Raw genomic sequence first — 21,093 nt, forward strand, 5'->3', positions numbered from 1 at the left:
TTTTTTGAAAAAAATTTAATAGTAATACAGACTATGTACATTGATGATACACATTAAAATATTTTCAATTAATTTATTTTATCAATACATGGTTATATTATTAACAGTACAAAGTAACAGTCATCTGCACCTTGTGGGGGGGAAATGTTTTAAAGTGCAATTTTGATGCCAGGTAGCACAGGTGGCAGCCTTAAACGTTGTTCAGCCAGGCGTGCCACCGTACCTTAATACCCTAACAGCATAAGAAATTCAGTTGAAAAAAAAAATACAACTCTTGCATATTTATCAACCACCACTGGGATTTGTGGACTTCAACTCCCAGAATTCCCCAGGCAGTTATGCTGGCTGAGGAATTCTGGGAGCCCACAAGTCTTAAAACTTGCCAAGGTTGGACAACCCCCAGTTTAAATCAATACCTAACAAACAAATTTAAATTAAAAAAAAAAACTTGAAAGCGTATAGACTTGCCAAGTGATTAAAAGCAGATGCTTTCCCGCACCTGACTTTAATGTTTCAACTCACTGATTTTTCAGCTTGCTTCCTTTTTCTCTTTCAAATTCAGCAATCTGATTAAATATATTGAGTAAGTTCTGAGGCAGCTGTTTTTTAGCACCACTGCCTAATTGTTCTTTACCGTTCAGCATAGCTTCCTCATCTCCTCCTTTGACCCTTGGAGCTTCCCTTTCCCTGTTCTTGGATTCTTTCTCACGTTTACCCCGGGCCGCCTCAGCTCTACCATCCGCATTGTACCTACTAGGTTCATTCATCCATCGGCTGGTATACTGCTTGTAATGTTCGGCAGATTTGGACGAGTAATCCGACCCCGTGGGGGAGGTGGAGTACTTGGCGTGGCTTGGGCTGAACTTGTGATAGCCCTCCCTCCTGCCCAGTTCTTTTTCCAGCCTTCCTGAATCACTTGCCTTATTTCGGTCATCAGATTGTCTGTAGTAGGAGCCTGTGCTATCCCTCCTATTGGACGAAGCTCGGTCTGATCTACTCTGTCTTTCAATCTTGCTACTATTTGCCCAAGTCTTGGAGTGATGGCGAGAATCCCTAGAATCTTCAAACTTACCTCCACAGAGGTCATCTTCGGCATACATCTTTACAAATGTGCAATCCCCTTCTCTGTCTCTTACCTCGGGTTTTGGATTGGCTAGCCTGTCTTGCCTCTCTAACAATTTTTCTACTTCGTGTTTTTGGTTAAGGAAAGAAGCAGAGGTATTGGCAGGAGGAGAATAGCTGTCCTCTTTCCTGCTCGGGTGGGAAAACATCCTAGAGGTGTGTTTTTTAGAGCTGCAGGAGGATTCAGACCGGTTCCGACTCCTTTTCTTATGCTTTTCGTTATCAGAAGAGGAGGAGGAAGAGGAGGAGGAGGAGGAGGAAGAGGAAGAAGACTCATCTGATGAAGAATCACAGGAGGAAGAGGAAGTTGACTTTTTTCTTTTCTTCTTCAACCTAAAAGTTTTAATTAATCATGAGGCACTGCGGTTAAATTTCACAACGGGGATGTGTGAAAGCTTCAGCTGCTGAGCTAACAAACGTTTGGGTATCAATAGGAAAAATACGAGGATAGTTTGACTAGAAGGGCAAAATTCTGGGTTTCCCTCAACTAAATGAGTATACAGGTTAGTTTTAAAAGTTTTCAGGCAGGCATACCTGAAAACTCAACTGCTACCGCTAGACTTCATGTAGAAGAGAATACACATAGCTCAGGGTTGAACTGTGAAGTCCTTGGTGCACTCTGGGCTTGCTTGCAGACATTTCAGTATCCCACTAGGTAACATCATCAGTGCTATTGAGTGTGGGGTTTGCTCCCTGTTTATAGACAATTGCTTGCCCTGCTACTGTGAGCATTCTAGACCAAGCTTAATTCAAAAGTGCTATTGAATTCTGGAAGTTTAGCATTCAGACAAATCAATTATCAACATACATATAGAAATAAACCATATTTAGACATCATTCAAAACAGACAAAAACTAAGAGTAAAACAAAACAAAACAAAAAAAAGCGAGAACAGATTCCTTCCAGCAGCCAATATCTAGCTAAGCAAGGATTAACAGCAGACAAGCAGAACACAATATCCTAATTAAGGAACAGCAAAGAGGAAACCACACCTTCAACAATGGCAAGGCAAGCTACTATATATAAATAGGGAGCAAACCACAAACTCACCAGTACTAAAGATGCTATCTAGTCAGGTAATGAAACATCTGCAATTAAACAACCAAGCTCAGAGAGCACCAAGGATACCACAGATTTCATATTTTTACTACTACCCAGAATCTAATGTAAAATCCACATTTCCTATCGGAGACCAGAACCACACTGTAATGTTGCATATACATACATATGTACATACTAGACATGCCTAGTATGGATGCTATCTGTACATTAGCCAGTGTGCAACCCAACAATTTTCATGATAGCCTAAAACTTCAGTACAATAACAATAACAACTTATAAGAGTCATCATGGCACAGTGGTTAGAAGGCAGTACTGCAGGCTACTTCTGCTGACTGCCAGCAGTTCAATCCTAATCAGCTCAAGGTTAACTCATCCTTCCATCCTTCCGAGGTAGGTAATATGAGGATTCAGATTGTTGGGGGTGATATGCTGACTCTGTAAAGTGGTATATAAGTCTAAGTGCTATTGCTATATACTGCTTCACAGTGCTTTACAGCCCTCTGTAAGCGGTTTACAGGGTCAGCATATCACCCCCCCAACAATCTTGAGTCCTCATTTTACCGAACTTGGAAGGATGGAAGGCTGAATCAACCTTGAGCTGGTTGGGATTGAACTGCTGGCCGCCGGCAGTCAGCAGAAGTAGCCTGCAGTACTGCATTCTAGCCACTGTGCCACCATGGCTCTTCAGAGATCTATGAGAATTTGCCATGGCCAACTTTCCACGGCCAACTCGCCACAGGACAACTTGCCGCGGGACAAGAGTTACACTAATGTCAAATAAATGGTGGAATAGAATCATTCAAGAACGGATGCAAAGGTAGGGAAAGAATGAGATGTGAATGGCAAAAATTAAAATACTTTTTTATTTATTTGAAAGTATGAAGTAGAATTGTTAAATTGTCCTGCAGTGAGTTGTCCACAGTTGAGTTGGCCATGGTGAGTTGGCTGCAGCAAATTGTCCCATTCCGCTCTTCAGTGCAAGTAATTATACTCTCATGCGTATAATACAGAAAGAGAAGAAATTAATTCTGATATTATTTCTGAGTTGAAATCCACATGTCTTAAATGTTGCCACGTTTGAAAAACACTGCTTTAGAACTACTCTTTCATTGTAAATTAAATTGCTTACAAAACCTTCTTTATAAATAAAAAAACATTTGAGGAAAATAAATCACATTACAAAACAAAAAAAACAGCATTAACAGTGAATTGTTATACTTACAGCATCAGACTGCTCTCTAGTTTATGTAAGAAAAGCTGTATGGACACAGATAGGTACGAGACACTAGATAGATTAAAACAGGTTACCTTTGTTCTTCTTTTAAGAGTTTACGCAGTTTTTCTGCACTTGTTTCTACTTTCTTTTCTTTCTGCCTCTCTTCTTTTGCAGCTTGTTTCTCTCTAATTTCCAGAGATTTCTTTTTTAAATCCCAACATCAAAAATATGGTGTTAACAAGTTGTAACAAATGAGTCCCATCCCAACCCACAACATACAAAATTGACAGAGATTCCAAAGGAACCATGTGTATATAAAAAAAGAGAAAGAAATATTAAAGGAAAAAAAATAATTACGAAGGATGGTTAAGTGATAGGGATGAATGACCATAGTATTACGGTTCATGTTGTAGTTTGTAGCCCAAATTTTAAAAGGCAAGGAGAAGAAGAAGAAAAAAAAAACAGGTTATTTGGTGTCCCATAACCCAACATTAGCAATCCGGGAAGTATGAATGGAAGGTTAATACGGCAACCAGCAAAATAGTTGGTCACAAAGAATAATCAACCGAACAGAAATCAATAAGGAATGTGCCCATTATTGAATTGATACGTAAAATGTGATTCCCATCAAAACAGAATTGAAAAGGGCCATGTATGAATACAAACCATTTGGCAACGGTATCACAGCCCAGTTTGATGCACAGTTTACACGCGGAATCATATTCCACAGGGTTGTTGGTGACGAGCAGCACCACAGAGGTCAGACACAGCAGCAACAGTTGCAGTTCGGAGGAAAATGCATTGGAGAGAAAGGTATCATCAGTATTACAGGAGAAGACCCCGCCAAGGCTTTGTACGTGCGTGCTGAGAAGGGCGTTCTAACTAGCGGACCCCCACCAAGGAAAGCAGAGCAAAAGTGGGCCTTTTATTCCTTTTTTTAATAAAAGAATCCAAACGCTTCCATTCACCCGTTAACTTTTCGCTGCCACATTAAATGGGAAAGTTTATGGATAAAAAGACATCAATCTCTTGCACTTCTCACGTGTACCTCTCTTGACCTCACAGAAAATAAAACGTTGCGGACAGGCCCATGCAGAGTGACCCTCGGCCTCTTCCCAATAGAAATTATAATAATTAAAAAAAGAAAAAGAAACTCTGACCTACAAAATTCTGGTTAATAAACTATACTGTTTCCTGAAAATAAGACCTCCCCAGATAATAAGCCCAATTGGGATTTTGAGCGCATGCGCTAAAATAAACCCTCCCCTGAAAATAAGCCCTCCCCCAAAATATTGTAACATAGCAGCAGCCATGAGGTGACCACGCTCACCGCCTCCTGCACCTCAAAAATAATAAGACCTCCCCAAAAATAAGGCCAAGTGCTTATTTCAAGGATAAAAAGAAAATAAGACAGGGTCTTATTTTCTTTTTACCCCCGAAAATAAGCACTTGGAAACGAGATAACACGGTATTATGGCCATGATTAAAATGCTTCCGTGTTATGTATTCAGGGTGGATTTGATTTAAATCAAAGTTGATTTAAATCACTAGTAAAAAAGCTTGATTTAAATCAACTCGATTTAAATAATAATTTGTAAAGAGCAGCTGTCATCTCTGTCCTGCAGCGGCTCATCCTCTGACCCGCTGTTGACTCTCCAACAGTCCCATTCACTTTAAGGGGACGGCTGGTGATGCGGCAGTGACACAACAAGGTGAGGGATGTGGCGGGCAGCAGGTGAGTGGATGCCTGCTAACAGGTGCTGCCATGATGGATCTGAGATGACAGGTGCTCTTTAAATGTAGGGACTCATTTTTGCTGGTAGTTAGAATCTTTAATATTATTATTTGCAAACAAAATGAAAGTTTCCTATTTAGCTTGCAGAGCTTGGATTCATTTTAATGAGTTTACCAAAAATGTAAATATTCAGAATATGCAGCCTCATGCTACATTACTACCCTGTTTCCCTGAAAATAAGACCTCCCTGGATAATAAGCCCATTCGGGCTTTTGAGTGCATGTGCTAAAATAAGCCCTCCCCGAAAATATTGCAACACAGCAGCAGCCATGAGGTGACCACGCACGCTGCTTCCTGCACCTCAAAAATAACAAGACCCTGTCTTATTTTCAGGGAAACACGGTAAGCTCCATTTCATGCTGAATAAACCAAATTATACAATACAATACAATAGCAGAATTGGAAGGGACCTTGGAGGTCTTCTAGTCCAACCCCCTGCCTAGGCAGGAAACCCTACACCATTTCAGACAAATGGCTATCCAATGTCTTCTTAAAGACTTCCAGTGTTAGAGCATTCTGGAGGCAACTTCTGTTCCCCTGATTAATTGTTCTCACTGTCAGGAAATTTCTCCTCAGTTCTAAGTTGCTTCTCTCCTTGTTTAGTTTCCACCCATTGTTTCTTGTTCTGCCCTCAAGTGCTTTGGAGAATAGTTTGACTCCCTTTTCTTTGTGGCAACCCCTGAGATATTGGAACACTGCTATCATGTCACCGCTAGCCCTTCTTTAAATTAAAACTAGACATACCCAGTTCCTGCAACCGTTCCTCATATGTTTTAGTCTCCAGTCCCCTAATCCTCTTTGTTGCTCTTCTCTGCACTCTTTCTAGAGTCTCCACATCTTTTCTACATCGTGGTGACCAAAACTGGATGCCGTATTCCAAGTGTGGCCTTGCCAAGGCATTATAAAGTGGTATTAACACTTCACGTGATCTTGATTCTTCCCCCGTTTATGCAGCCTAGAACTGTGTTGGCTTTTTTGGCAGCTGCTGCACATTGCTGGCTCCTATTTAAATAGTTGTTCACTAGGACTCCAAGATCCCATTATTAATGTATCTTAAATAGAAAACTATCTAATAAAAGCATTTTATTAAAATAGATTTGATAAAATTAAAAAAATATCCAATTTAAATTAAAATAATCTGATTTTTTCATTTTTAATTTTCTAAAAATTTTCTATTTTAATCTAGCCTATGTGTATTCCACTTGCCTGTTCCCCATCAGGTGTCTCTAACAATGGCCATACGAGATAAAAAAAAAAATTAGCTTTGGCTAGCACAAAATGCTTCCTCAGAGGGGAAAGAAAAGACCAACGCATAATTTGCTTCTTGAGTCTGACATTGGCTATTTACTTTAGTCAACTAACAGAAAGTAAAGAATCACCTGTATCTGTTGACGAAGCTTCAACAAGGCCTCTTCAGCTTCTTGAAAGCTTTCATCTATGTTTAAAGCCTTCTTGTAGTAACTCTCGGCGTTCAACAATTTATCTTCCTCTTCCAACCTGACAAATGATTTTAAGCACGCATGAACCTGAAGTGCTTTATGCTTAATACATTTTTAAGAACGCTCTTCTCTTAACCTGACTCAACCTCTCTTCGGTTGGGGACTTAGGACGCAATTCAGACCTCGACATGGACAAAACGGAATAGGACGGATCTACTCCTGTAATGCGGAAGGTTTGTGGCTGTTCTGTTTTAAATTTGCAAACTCCCTTTAAAAAAAAACAGCTGTTCAGCTAGTCCTCGGCTTATGACCACAATTGGGACCAGGCTTTCCATTGCTAAGCATTGTTTAAGTTCCTTTCTTAATGATTTACCTGAATGGAATGTGGATGCTTCACGGATGCTGAACAGATCTTTATTCTCTTATCTACCTTCTTAACCCCAAATCTTTTCCCTGGCGAGTTACTGACAGCTGAGATACCTTTACACTCGTTCGGTAATATTGCTTGTGAAAATGAATTTGGAATAGTAGTTGATTAACACAAATACAGGTGGCCCCTGACTTTCAGCAATCCAGTGATCATTAGAAGGTACTGTTCTGACTTAGGCGGCCCAAGAGCATGAAGCAAACTCCTTGTGTCAACAAAAACCTCTTTTATTAATTGACAGTGAATTCGGCTCATTCACATCCAGCAAAGTCTTTCAAGGGAGGATTTACAGTCACAGTCCTTATCTGGCTTGGAGAGCTGACAGGCCGATATCTGTAAAACTTGGCAAGGAGTCTCAGAGAGTCAAGAACCAATTAAGCAAACTAATTGTCTCCTGCAAAATCCACTCCCCTTTCGCTCCTTTTATTTCCTCTGGGAGGGCCATTCATCATCCACCTTACTCCCAAGTCGACCCCTTTCTTTAGCTGTTCCATTTGTCTGGCAGCTCTGCACATGCGCACACTGGAAACAGGCTCCAGCTGTTCATCTGCTTCACTGATGTTTGACTCTGAAGACAGCTGATAGCTGGCATATGGCTCTGCCCCCCTCTCTCCCTCCAACAGAGCCCTCATCAGAGCCTCATCAAGACTTTGACCCATGGCCCATGTTCCTCCCCAACCTCCCCACTGTCCAAATCTGCTGCCAGCTTCACTACCCACTGGCGGGCCACAACAACAGGATCCAGGCTCTTTTGGCATCCACTCAATGAAACTTTGATAGGGAAACACCGATGAGCACAAGTTTTCAGCCACCTCTATTATCCACTTCATTGCCATGCAAACCAGCCCACGCTTAACTGGCTTGCTAATCAGAAAGCTGCTTTTATTTTGAAGCCTAAAACAGATGGTGGTAAACAGAGCAAGCAGATATAAGTGGGGAGGTGAACAGATGATTTCACATCAAGCTGTGCTGTTGAATTAACCACACACACAGGTCTACCCAAGTTGTTCTTTATCTTTAACCAGGCATAAAAATATAGACGAGGGAAAGAAACGTAAAATGCACAGGTTGGGGAACCTATAAAGAAACACAAGGCAACACTTACTGGCCTCCTCGTTCAACAAGCGTTTGACAAAGGTATTTTCTAGCGTTTCTGTGTGTGGGGCACTGCTCTAAAGCAATTTGAAAATCCTCAATTGCTTTATTCAAGCTTCCCTTTGTTGCATAGCTAGAAGAAAAAGGAAAAAAAAACACCTGTAAGTATATTTATTTTTCACTCGCTCGGTGACATTATTGGGTTGCAGACACAAAGCAAATACTTACAGTGCTCCACGGGCTACTAAGGCTTCAACATTTTGGGCATCTATTTCCAATGCCTTGTTGTATTCATTCATGGCATCAACATGGCGGCCCTCTTTAAAATAATCAACACCAAGTTTTACACTAAAAATAAAATTAGTTGAATTAAGATTTCAATAAACCAACGAATACCTCTATGAAGAACGCAAGTTAACCACGGCATAAAAACAAATGCCAATCCTTGATTTCACTACTGCTTTTCTCTATCAGACTTGCAGTTTCTCCTCCCCCCCAAACTATTTTAAGCCCCAAATTCAGTAAGACATAAGAAGGATCTTTGAGGAATTAAAGCGTATTGTTTATCCTTAGCCTGCAGTCGGAAGACTGAACAATACGTTACTGCTAATAAAGTACAGGTAGTCTTTGACTTAAGACCATAATTGAGCCCAAAATTTCCGTTGCTAAGCAAGACAGTTAAGTGAGTTTGGCCCCATTTTGCAACCTTTCTTGCCATAGTTGTTAAGTGAATCTGGCTTCCCCGTTGACTTTGCTCGTCAGAAGGTTGCAAAAGGTGATCCCCAATGAGGCATTGTAGTCATCATAAATGAGTCAGCTGCTAAGAATCCTAATTTTGACCAAGTGGCCACAGGGATGTTTGCAATGTTTGTGAGAAAAACAGTCACAGGTCACTTTTTTTCAGTGCCATCGTCGCTAAACGAATGATCATAAGTCAAGGACTACCTGTAACACCACCCTTAGCATCACATAAACCTTTAATATGTCTGAATGACAAAAAGTATTATCCGCTTCCAAAATTCAGACAGTTTATTGGCCTGGAAGAAAATGGTTCTTTTTCAAGTTCAAATTTACTCTTAATGAGAAAAAATAACTGAGACTATAAGAATTGATTTGGGGCGTGTAATGATGTATAACAGTGGTGGGTTCCGGATTCCAGTGCAACCGGTACGGTGCAATGGGGCCGGGGGGCCACCACATGAACGTGCACAGCGCACGCATGGATACTTACCGCCTGCCATGCCTCTGTGACGCTCCAGCTGCTCGGCGGAGCGTCACACAGGCACCATACGCTCCATGCGCGTAAGCCCCGAACAGCTCAAATACAGGTAAGGCACGTGGGCGGGTGGGACCTCCGGAGCACCGTACCGGAACGGTAACTGGTGCTCCCGGCAGGCACCGGTACACCTGTACCGGGGTGTATCGGTCGTAACCCACCACTGATGAATAACTATGTAATATTATTATGAGGATAGCTGAAACCTGAACCCTGCCCACACTTTGCCCCCAAAATAAGCTTTTTTTTGGGGGGGGGGGATAACAATGGAATTGCTATATATGTATACCTTTAAAAGGAGGATGTATGTTAAAATTATTAATATGAAAGATGTTTATTGAAATGTAATTATTAACACCATCAATATTAAATGGAGTTCGCTCCGAGAGGAAGAAAAGAGGGGATAGGAGAGAGGGAAATAGAAGGGAGAGGGGAAGTAGGAGAGAGAGTAGGAGTGGAAAGAGGAGAAGGAGAGAGGAAGGGGAAGTAGAGAAGAGAGGGATGTCAGAGAGAAGAAAGCAGGTAGGGAAAAGGAGAGAGGGGGCAAGTGGATGGGTATAATGTGGTGTATGGAAAGGAGAAGAGCAAATGATAGTTGCTGTGGATTGATGGTAAGAGGAACTGATATAATATTGGATAACTCAAAATAGTGCTGGTTAAGATGTAATGGTATATGTGTGGTTACTTGTATGAAAATAAAAATAAAAAACTTCAAAAAAAAAAACCAACCCAAAAAACAACAAAAGACAAAGAAAAAAAAGAAAATGATTCTTTTCTGACTTCTAGAACTATCCTTTAATGAAAACAAAGTGGTGTGTACCATTTTAAGGCCCACGAAGCAGATTGTCTTTTCCTCAACGCAACAGCAAAATCCTCTTCATTGAAATTTTTGCTGGGGAAAAAAAAGAACCAAAATGTTTAATCGACCAGTCTATTTATATAGCCTGTCCAAATAAATAATGAATCTACTAGAGTTGTCTTGCATCGCATCACATTTGTGTCAAGACACACCAACCCAGACACTTCTGGGTTGAAAGGATTAGCTGGTTGCTGGGCAGATGCCCAGTTGGGGGCTTCTTTCAGAAGCCGGAGTGAAGGATGGGAGCTCACCCTGTCCCATGGCAGCACTTAGCTAATCTCCAACCTCTGCTCATCGATCCACTCAGGAAACTTCACAACGTTCCTTGATTCCCCAAACATTTATTATATCACCTTCTTTTAATGGCCCCATAATCCCTTGCTGGGTGGAGTCTGGGCAACTGAAGGGAGCTGAGTATTTACTGACAAGGTGCCCTTCCTGTCACCAATGCAGAGTTTTGTTCAGCAGAGATAGTCTCATTGTGCCCAGAGAGACAAATAGTTGCCTCTACCTAGGATCGAACTCACAGCCTCCAGATTGTGAGGTGAGAGCTCCACCTCTAGGCCACCACACCACTCCAAACATTTACTATACGACAATACATTAATGCTTCTTTAACTGTCCTAACCACACAAGCCACTGTACTACGGAGTTGTCTAACTCTATAATCAGGAATGTTAGCTTATCAGCCAAATTTCCCTTACATTTGGCATTTCCACCTGATTAGATTATGCTCAAACTTTAGGTGGTATGAAAATCTGCTTTGTCTTGTCGTATAGTTAGTCATTAACACTGATATGTTTTGTTTTTTTGTTTTTTTTACAAATGATGGAAATGTCATTTTTAACCAACTCATCATTGAAGGAATTACTTTTCGGTTGAGATGCTGTTTATATACCTTTGTAGTCCTCTCATTAAAGAGGGGGGGCTGGATTCATCTAGTCCTAATTTGCTTCCTAGGAACTCCACTACAGCAGGGTTGGCAAAGCCCAGAGAATTATGCAAAACTTTTTCATACGTTTCCAAACTACTGGCTACGTCGATACTCTTCCTGAAAAGCAAACAAAAAGACAATCGTGAACGGAGATAAAACAATATTTTCTCTGTTCCATCTTGCATTACCAACTAAGAAGAAACACCACGAAAAGATTTGTAATAAAGTTCACCCCTCTGAAGATCATGGGGGTCCCAAACTCTTCTGCTCACTGACCCCCTTCAGGAAATTCTGCAATGTTCCTCCACATACCAAACATTTAGCAATAGCAATAGCAATAGCAGTTAGACTTATATACCGCTTCATAGGGCTTTCAGCCCTCTCTAAGCGGTTTACAGAGTCAGCATATCGCCCCCACAGTCTGGGTCTTCATTTCACCCACCTCGGAAGGATGGAAGGCTGAGACAACCTTGAGCCGGTGAGATTTGAACCGCTGAACTGCAGATAACAGTCAGCTGAAGTGGCCTGCAGTAGTGCACCCTAACCATTGCACTATCTCGGCTCCATTTATCATATGAAAATTGTCAACAATCGAAAACGACTCCAACTGAAACCATAAAAAGCTCCTTGGTTCGTTTCTCAGTTGCGATGCTTACGGGGAGGGAAATCTATGGAATGTAGGATGTTTCCTTTCAAAGTGCCAGATGTAACACTGATAAGGCGGGTGAGCGCTGAAGCTGACCCAGCGTATCCTAGCAATGGCAAGAGGGAAGTACTAAAAGGCTCATCACCTGCATGGTTGGCTAACGTGATCTGGGACACAAAGTGGTGGTGCCCATTATCTATCTTTTAATTATGCCAAAGCATGGGAATTATTCAGAGTTGCCTTGACGTGGGTATAAAAAAGACAGGGAAAGGGAGGGGTTCTATAAGGCAGTGTTTCTCAACCTTGGCAACTTGAAGTCCTGTGGACTTCAACTCCCAGAATTCCCCAGCCAGCTATGCTGGCTGGGGGATTCTGGGAGTTGAAGTCCACAGGACTTCAAGTTGTCAAGGTTGAGAAACACTGCTATAAGGAGCCACAAGAGCTGGATACAATTCTACAGGGAACCGAACAAAAATTGATTAAAAAAAATATCACTATTTATTAAAATTCAAAATGGAAGAGAAAATGTGAAAGAAACGATGATAAAATGGGCGATAAATTTTGGGTATAGTATAGAATTGGCGGAATGGGAAAAAAAATTGGGGAAAATATTACAAATTAACGATGGCAACGACATATAGAGAAAACATGTACAAGATGTTCTAGCGATGGCACCTTCCACCAGTGAGAATTGCGAAAATGTTCCCGGAGTGTTCACCTATCTGTTTGAAATGCAACCAACAACATGGAACCTACTACCCATATGTGGTGGATGTGCACATCTGCGAAAAAGTATTGGGAAAAAATGAAAGATGGGCTAGAGGAGATTAGTAAACATCAAACTGCACTAAAATCTGAATTATTTAAATCATACAAACAAATATAAAGGTAAAAGTTCTCCTCGCACTATGTGATAGTTGTTCCCGACTCTAGGGGGCGGTACTCATCTCCGTTTCTAAACTGAAGAGCCAACGCTGTCCGAAGACGTCTCTGTGGTCATGTGGCTGGCATGACTAAACACCGAAGGCATACAGAATGCTGTTACCTTCCCACCAAAGGTGGTCCCTATTTTTCTACTTGCATTTTTACATGCTTTTGAACTGCTAGGTTGGCAGAAGCTGGGACAAGTAACGGGAGCTCACTCCATTATGCAACACTAGGGATTCGAACTGTTGAACTGCCGACAGTTCTAATCGACAAGCTCAGGGTCTTAGCCATTGAGTCATTGTGTATACCTATATTCCTACCTGTAATGCACAGGCAAATCTTCAGAGCTGATGACTCCTAATTTGGTATTTGCTAAACTGGGAGATAAAGCAGACTTGTGCAGCGATACACTGAGCTTTTCATGGTAGCGATCAATATCCTTGATTGCAGCTATTAAAAACAAGAGAAAAAAAAGATCAGACTTAAAACAGCAGAAAACAACGCAAAATATACTTAGGGCCAAATCTAAAAGTGATGATGTACACTTGCCTTGGATAAGGTCACCATTTTGATAATATGATAAGGGATCCCCATGGCTGCTTTGCGAAGGCACATCTCTTAATGGACAAAGCGCCTAAAATAGAAAACATGTAATTCCAAAAAATTAGGGGTAGACGTATTCAGTCCCATTTCACAAAGAAATAACTGAAGATTTGCAGGACATCTATACAAGGGTAATTTACCTTCTATAGTTTTAAAAGCTGGATTTTTAATTCCAAAGTTTGAGTGGATAACTTGGGAGAATGTCATTCCTATCCTGTGTAATAATCACCATTTAAATCTCTCTATATAAAAGCCAAGTACCACTCACTCATCATGAAATCTCCAGAACCGTAAAGCCTACAAACTTGAAATTTGGCAGGTATGTTCCTCTTGACTTCTAGGTGCTCACTAAGAAAGGATTTTCGGGAATGACCATTAGTATTTCTTATACAGTAATTAACACGCTCTGATGCTACGGAGTTCTACTCCCCCTCCCCGCCTGAAAAGAACTCTGTTCCAACTGCCAGTTCCCTCACATTCCGTTACCTCAGTTCAAACTGGCAGAAGTTCCATTCCTTCACTCAAGAACGGCCTGGGGCTCCTTACAGTATTAAACTTCGGTATCTCACCAAAATGTCTACGCCTTCCACCTATGGAACTGCTTCTGGACTCAAGGTAGGAGCAATATTCCCTCATGTGTTTCAATCACTGACCACCAGAGCCAACTGGTTGTGAACCAAATTTCTCCTACATAGCCCGATCACATAGTTTTGTCGCGAAGCATGGGTATCCAGCTAGTTCCATATAAAACTCCTATACTATTCTACATAGGGCAGGCAGCAATGTTAATGCAAATCCAGTCTGATAAGGACTAAATCAACAGGCAGTACAGCTGATTTATTCTTACCAAGTCTAATGTATAGGAATATATTCTTTATTGGCCATGTGTGATTGGATATGCAAGGAATTTGTGCATGAACTCTCAGTGTACAAACAAAATGATAACTCATAGATCATATATTGTATGATACAATCATAAATCATAAGATACAAACAACAAGTGATAAATCATAAGATACCAATAGAAGATGAGAAGGATAATAACAATACAACCCTACTTCATGGGTTATATTATATTATATTATTATATTATATTAATTATATTATATTTAGGCATAAGATAGTGGTATGAAAGTTAGCTATTTAGCAGAGGGGCGGGGGGGTCTATCTTTGGGTCTAGTTGTATGTTTTATATTAAGTCTAATGTATATTTTGTGCAATTTTGAGTTCAATAATTGCACCCTTTCCTGATCAGGAAGCTCCTATTCTCAGTTACTCATGCCCTGGTTGCGTCCCATATGGATTACTGTCTGAGTCCCACTTGATCAGAAATGCAACAAAAGTTCACAGTTGGATTCAGGACTTTCGCAACTGTAATGTAATCCTTGAGTATAAGAAAGGTCATTTTTGCTGATAAAGCTGATTCTGAATCAAGAGCTTCCTTAATTTCCTTGGATCAACTCAGCCAATTCAGCTGCATGAGAGGCCAAAAGAGAAACCCTTCAGAAACCGACATCTCCTTTCATATTAATGTGTTGTGGCCTGTCGGCCACTGGACCCTCCAACAGTTGAATCAGAGGAGAAGGTGGTGTGGGAGTCAGGGTCAGCATAAAGGCAACCTGAGAACTCCGAGGGGGAAGAGGGAATAGACCTGGCAGAGAGAGACAGAGGTGGACCTGGGCCGTCTGTCAGCCCTCAGATGGAGAGTCAACAGAGGCAGCAGATTAGGAAGAGAAAGAACAGCTGGGTCCAGTGCCTGACATGTGGATGCGCAGAAGACAGAGGAGAGGAGAGCAGTGGAAATCCATGGGCCGGTCCTTGGGATGGAAGAGCCACCGCTGCTAGTGAAGCTCTAACCTAGCTCTGGGGATAAAAGGCAGGGGGCAGAGATGAATAGATGTGGCAGACAACTATTCATCTCTCGGCCGAACGCTCTTGTTAGCCTGCGGTGAGAGAGAAACTTTTAGCCAAGGCTGCTGGTGCTCCTAATGAAGGAATCTTTGAGTTCCCTTCAGAGGGTTTCTCGTGTTTGGGGAGATGGATTAGAACACAACATCTCTGACTTACCGTGATTTCTAAATCTGCTATCTCTCGCACAACGCCGCTTCGCAGGCAGAACAGCACCATGAAGAAGCCAAATTCGCGAATAGAACTAATCCTTCCAATCACTATGTCGCCACGTTCGATATCACGGAAAAAGAGCTCTCGCCTCTCTGCGCTGGGGATTTCCATAAACTGCTCCAATGGTGGGATAATAGCATAACAATCTTTGGTAGATTCAAATTAAAAAAAAAAAAAACAAGTTTTAAATACCGAAACACTGCAGGGATTGCCAGATAGTTTAAATGGTAACAGTCATGCACGCAAATTGCTTGCAATCCCATTGGAATCCAATCCTATGGAATTAAATGGGTTCACTTTTGAACAGGCATGCTTTGAAACTACGAAATGTGTCATTACATAAAAACATTGAAAGAGTGTTACCCAATCATCTTGAAAATCTGCTGGGGAGGACAAATACACATCTAACAAATAATGCATACTGCTGAAATAGATCTGCTTCTGACTTTCATAAAGACGTTTATCTTTTTAAAGCTTTACATCTCTAATCTACCAACTCCCTATGGAAGCAGATAGACTTCTGAGTTAATCTAGCCAAATTCTTACCTTTCCATTTTTTTTAAATTATTCTAATTACTGGATAAGAACACAGTGGAACTGACAATATCTCAAAGATGAACAATTCTATTTTCAAAGCACAAAATACTTCTGAATCTAAAAATATTCCACTCCTATTGCAGAATCTAAATTGTATTCCTTATAAGTGGCACTGGAGAAGTTACAAGCAAAGTTAGTATACATAACAATGACCGGGGGTTAATACCCAAATAAACAGGCAAAAGTTATACTTGAAAAAGTTTTTTTTTTCTAATTTGAAGAAATTGGTGGGGGAAATCATCCAATCGTCATTCCCTTACTTTCATTCTCTTCATTTCCATCTTTTACTATTGTCACGTTTGTTTTCCAAGATTGAGAAAAAAGAAGATCAGCTTTTTTTGAAATGAATTGTTGAATCTCAATATTTTCAATCCCTCTTTCTTTTCTGAAACAGAAGAAAACAGATTAACATCCATTAAAAACATGGTTTCTTGAACAAGGACCTGGCAATTTATTTGATAACCAAAGCATAACCATTAAACCAAGTATAGCTTATTGAAAACTATTGTTATGCTGCTTCTTGTAGATAAGAAATAGTTGTTTCTTCATAATTATAAATCAACTTATTTTGCTCTGAAGCATTTTTGTCCTCAAGATACACTGTCATATCCAGCTATCTGCATAAGAACCCCTAGTCAGACATTCAGAATTTCACAAAACATATGCTTTTGTTTGGCACCATAAAACCTAGATCTGTACATTGCAATACTTACAGTCTATATTTAGAATTAGTTTTAATCAAATTTCTTAATATGGTTTAGGCAATGAATATCTACTAACATTTAAGGTGTTTTACAAAGCCAACCATCTCCAGAAGGAGAAGCAATCATATTTTGTTTCAAGTGGTAAATATCTAGAGGGGAAAAATAGGAAATTTTATGTATATTTTTACATACATAGAGAATCCTGGCTTTTAACTATGGCATCTCCAGGGAAAATTAAGAATTTAATTTGCAATATTACAAACCAAATAATCTCAATGAATAAGGAGAGACGATTATGCCGTTTTCAGTGGTACATTTCCAGAAAAAAAAAAGTAAGGAATTTATTACAAGTAATCCTTGACTTGCAACCATTTGCTTAGTGACTGTCTTGAAGTTACAACGGCAGAGGGAAAAAGTGACTGATGACATTTTTCACACTCCTGACCACTGTAGCATCCCCATGGTCACACAATCAAAATTCAGAACGCTTGGCAACTGGCTCATATTTATGACGATTGCAATGCGCTGGAGTCACGTGATCCCACTTTGCAACCTTCCGGCAAAGTCAAGAGTGGAAGCCAGATTCACTTAATGACCGTGTGACCAACTTAACCCCTTGCAGTGAATCATTTCATAATGGTGGCAAGAAAGGTCGTAAAGTGGGACAAAACTCACTTAAGGATGGAAATTCTGGGCTCAATTGCAGCCGTAAGTCGAGGACTCCTTGACTTACCCAGGACCCTAACATATATTCAGGGTCCTGGATTTTAGCCATGACATCGCTACAATTAAGAAATGAAGCAAAGTGGAAAAATGGAAAGCATTGCCAGTTCTCAGCAGATTGTTTGAAAGCAGGTTCGGTGGAGCAAGCTTAAAAACACCTAACAATGGGATGTCTGTAGAGATTTTCAGTCATCCAGGTCATTGTTATCCCAAAGGTGCTTTTATTCTTTTTTTTTTTTCAGGAGGTAATTGGACTTCCTTGTTTTTTTCTTTTGAAGACGCTTCCTTCTCCTCCAAGCTTTTTCAGCTCTGACAAGGTGGTGGGGGAGGGAAGGATTTTTACTCCTTGCAAACAACTGGTCATTTGCTCCTTTTTAGAGGATCATTGAAGCACTTGGAGGTTTATCTGTGTCCTTGGGGGTCACCTGAGTAAGTGGCTCCTGGTTCCTGTACTCTGCAATTTTTCCTCTGGAAATCCATTCCTACTCCCACACCGTTCAAAGGTTGTTCATCCCAAATTGTACAGCTAAAAGTCTGTAGAGATTCTCAGTCATTCAGGTCAGGGCTGTCCCAAAGGGGCTTTTTTCCAGGAGGCAACTGGACTTTCTTGTGTTTTCCTTTTTAAGATGTTTTGCTTCTCATCCAAGAAGCTTCTTCAGCTCTGACTGGATGGTGGGGAATGGAAGGATTCGTACTCCTTGCAGACAGCTGGTCATTTGCATCCTTTTAGAGGGTCCTTGAAACTCTTGGGAGGTTTGGTCCTTGGACCAGTTCTTAGAGCAGTGGTCATCAACCGGTGGCCCGTGAGAAAATTTTGGTGGTCCACAGAAAAACATATACTTTTTTTAAATTTTGCACTAAATATGATTTATCTTTAAGAAAAATTCATATTAGCACAGGATTTAAAATTATGAATTTAGTGGTCCCCGAGGTCCAAAAAGTTGCCGGCCCCTGTCTTAGAGCAGTGTTTTTCAACCTTTTTTGTGCAAAGGCACACTTTTTTCATGAAAAAAATCACGAGGCACACCACCATTAGAAAATGTTTAAAAAATTTAACTCTGTGCCTATATTGACTATATATAAAGTGTTTTTCCCACGGCACATCTTACACTATGTCACGTTGAAAAACACTGTCTTAGAGGGTTTATTGAGGACAGAGACTAACCTCCAAATGGCCTCAATGACCCTCCAAAACGATGCAAGCGACCAACTATCTGCAAAGAATATAAATCCTGCCATTCCCCACTGTTCTGTCAAGGCTGAAGAAGCTTCTTAGACGAGAAGAGAAACGTCTTCAAAAGGAAAAAAAAACAAGAAAGTCCAGCTGCTTCCTGGAAAAAAAAAAGGGGTGGGGAGATAAAAGCACCTTTGGGATAATAAGGAGATGTTACCTGGGAAGAAGAGTCACTTGCCAGTCCTGCCCGTCCATAAAAGGCGAGGCACAGCTGCCAACAGACGTTACACTCTGCATATGGTCAGAGGCACCCTCGGGCTCCAAGGCTGAGAAGAACGACAATTGCCACACACAAACCCACCGCAAAGGAGCCGCAAAGAGCAGAACTGACTCGTCTCTTAAGCAGGCCTCGCCCACGCTCTCAAGGACACGCCCCTCCGGCGAAGCCCCGCCCCCTCCTTCCACACGGAGAGGGCGGGGCCGCAGACTTCGCCTCACCTAGCTGACGACAGCGATTCCAGGCCGGCCCCGCCCGGGGGGAGCAGGCCGCCGAAGTCGGGATTGTCCTGCTGTTCGGCGTGGAGCAGGGAGAGCAGCGGCGGCCCGTGGAAGCCCAGTGCCTGGCGAAGCAAGTCCCGCTCCATCTGTCAGACTACCGCCCACCCGCTGCACCCTGAGCGGCGGCGGCGGCGGCTCCTCCCCCTCACGCAGACGGGCGTCCTTGACCCGGAAGTTAAAAGCTTTCGCAGCGTTTCCCTTTTTTCATCCCTCCCGTGTGCCTCGAGCAAGGGTTGACGCATGCGCCTTATCGGGCTATCCAAAGGAGGCGGAGCGGACTAAGAATGGGCGGACGAAGCCTGGGGTGGGGAGGGAGCTTGGGGGATGGGCGTTTCTTGTGCTTTTTCATGCAGCCCAGGGAATTCTGGGAATTGAAGTCCGCACATTTTTCAAGCTGCCGAAGGTGGTGCAAATAACCTTTTAGGAGTGGCAGATTAACAGAGTTGGAAGGGACCTTGCAGGCCATCTAATCCAACCCCCTGGCCAAGCACCTACATCTGCCTCTACCTAGGATCGAACTCACGATTTCCTGATTGTGAGGAGATGCGTTTGCACAAGGTGCTGAGCTCGCTTGTGACTTGAGCCTTGTGGCACGATTATGGAAACTCTCCAAATGGATCACTTCTGCTGTGGCAAGTAATGGCTGGGAATATTTATATTCTGTATTAATACATAATATGTCCAACACCTTGCCTGCCTTTGGCTGATTCTGAGAAGGCTAAGGAAGGTGCTGAGTCAACGAAACAACAGATATGCCCTGAGGTTGCCAGGAACTGAGCAAGACTGGAGATTATTTGGGAATAAACACAATCAGTTCCAAGGAGAATCCCTGCAAAGTCACATTCCCTGACAGCCTTAAAGTGAAAGCTTAGAAAGAAATAACATGATATTTGGAGCAGAGGATTTAACATGTTGTGGCATAACAGACATACAGGATGAGGCAAAAATCTCTATAAATACATCAGCCTGGAAACTAAAACATATGAAGGATGGTTGCAGGAATTGGGTATGGATAATCTAGAGAAATGTGTGTGTGACAGTAGTGTTCCAACATTTGAGGGGCTTCGGTCAGCCTATTTTCCAAAGCATCAGAAGCAAGACAAGAAATGGTGGAAACTAACCAAGGAGAAAAGCAGCCTAGAACTTAGAAGAAATTTCCTAAGAGTGAGAACAATTAACCAGTGGGATGGCTCCAGACGTTATGGATACTCCCAACACTGGAGGCTTTCAAGAAGAGTCTGGACAGCCACTTGTGTGAAATGGTATAGGGCAGTGGTTCTCAACCTGTGGGACCCCTTTGGGGGTCAAACAACCCTTTCACAGGGGTCGCCTAAGACCATTGGAAAACACATATTTTCAAAAAATATATACGGAAAACATAAAATAATCTTATGGTTGGGGGTCACCACAACATGAGGAACTGTATTAAAGGGTCACGGCATTAGGAAGGTTGAGACCCACTGGTATAGCAGGAGACCTCCAAGCCCCTTCCAACTATGTTATTCTGCATTATGTAAAATAAGTGGTACAGCAACCATTTCTTTTGCCTAGCCAGCAGGATCCAGAACAAATCTCCATAGCGCATGCAAAGATGCAATCATGCATGTGTCAACCTGATTATAACAAGTATATGTAGGAAGTTATCACCCAGCCCTCTCCCAGAAAAATGAAACACCCTAGGAAATATTGAAAAGGCAGAATATTTCTCTGGATGTGAAAAGAAAGAAACATGTTTTAAAAGACAAGATAGCTGCCTGTAGCTTCCTGCCCATCCCCACTTTGTCAATGGGCCATTAAGAAGGCCAAACTAGTCCC

At 41.6% G+C, this 21,093-nt stretch overlaps 1 protein-coding gene across 2 annotated transcripts; it reads right to left on the minus strand.

Moving 5' to 3' along the window:
- On the minus strand, positions 1–19,417 carry TTC14 (tetratricopeptide repeat domain 14). Of its 2 annotated transcripts, none has more exons than XM_014069579.2 (12): positions 19,219–19,417; positions 16,380–16,504; positions 15,469–15,668; positions 13,348–13,432; positions 13,119–13,248; positions 11,190–11,342; positions 10,253–10,324; positions 8,385–8,504; positions 8,167–8,289; positions 6,575–6,692; positions 3,493–3,602; positions 1–1,455 (listed from the first exon to the last, which is right to left on the minus strand). In XM_014069579.2, the coding sequence occupies exons 1-12, from the start codon at positions 19,362–19,364 to the stop codon at positions 519–521; spliced, it is 2,319 nt and encodes a 772-aa protein (XP_013925054.2). In that variant the 5' UTR covers positions 19,365–19,417; the 3' UTR covers positions 1–518. The 2 variants fall into 2 exon arrangements, with proteins under 2 accessions (XP_013925054.2, XP_087581323.1); XM_087725197.1 differs by lacking the exon at positions 19,219–19,417 and adding an exon at positions 18,938–19,181.
- Positions 19,418–21,093: the final 1,676 nt, after the last annotated feature.

Source organism: Thamnophis sirtalis, unplaced genomic scaffold, assembly GCF_051295495.1.
Source record: "Thamnophis sirtalis isolate CommonGarterSnake01/CBP01778 unplaced genomic scaffold, rThaSir2_p1.2 scaffold_11, whole genome shotgun sequence".
Lineage (NCBI taxonomy): Eukaryota > Metazoa > Chordata > Lepidosauria > Squamata > Natricidae > Thamnophis > Thamnophis sirtalis.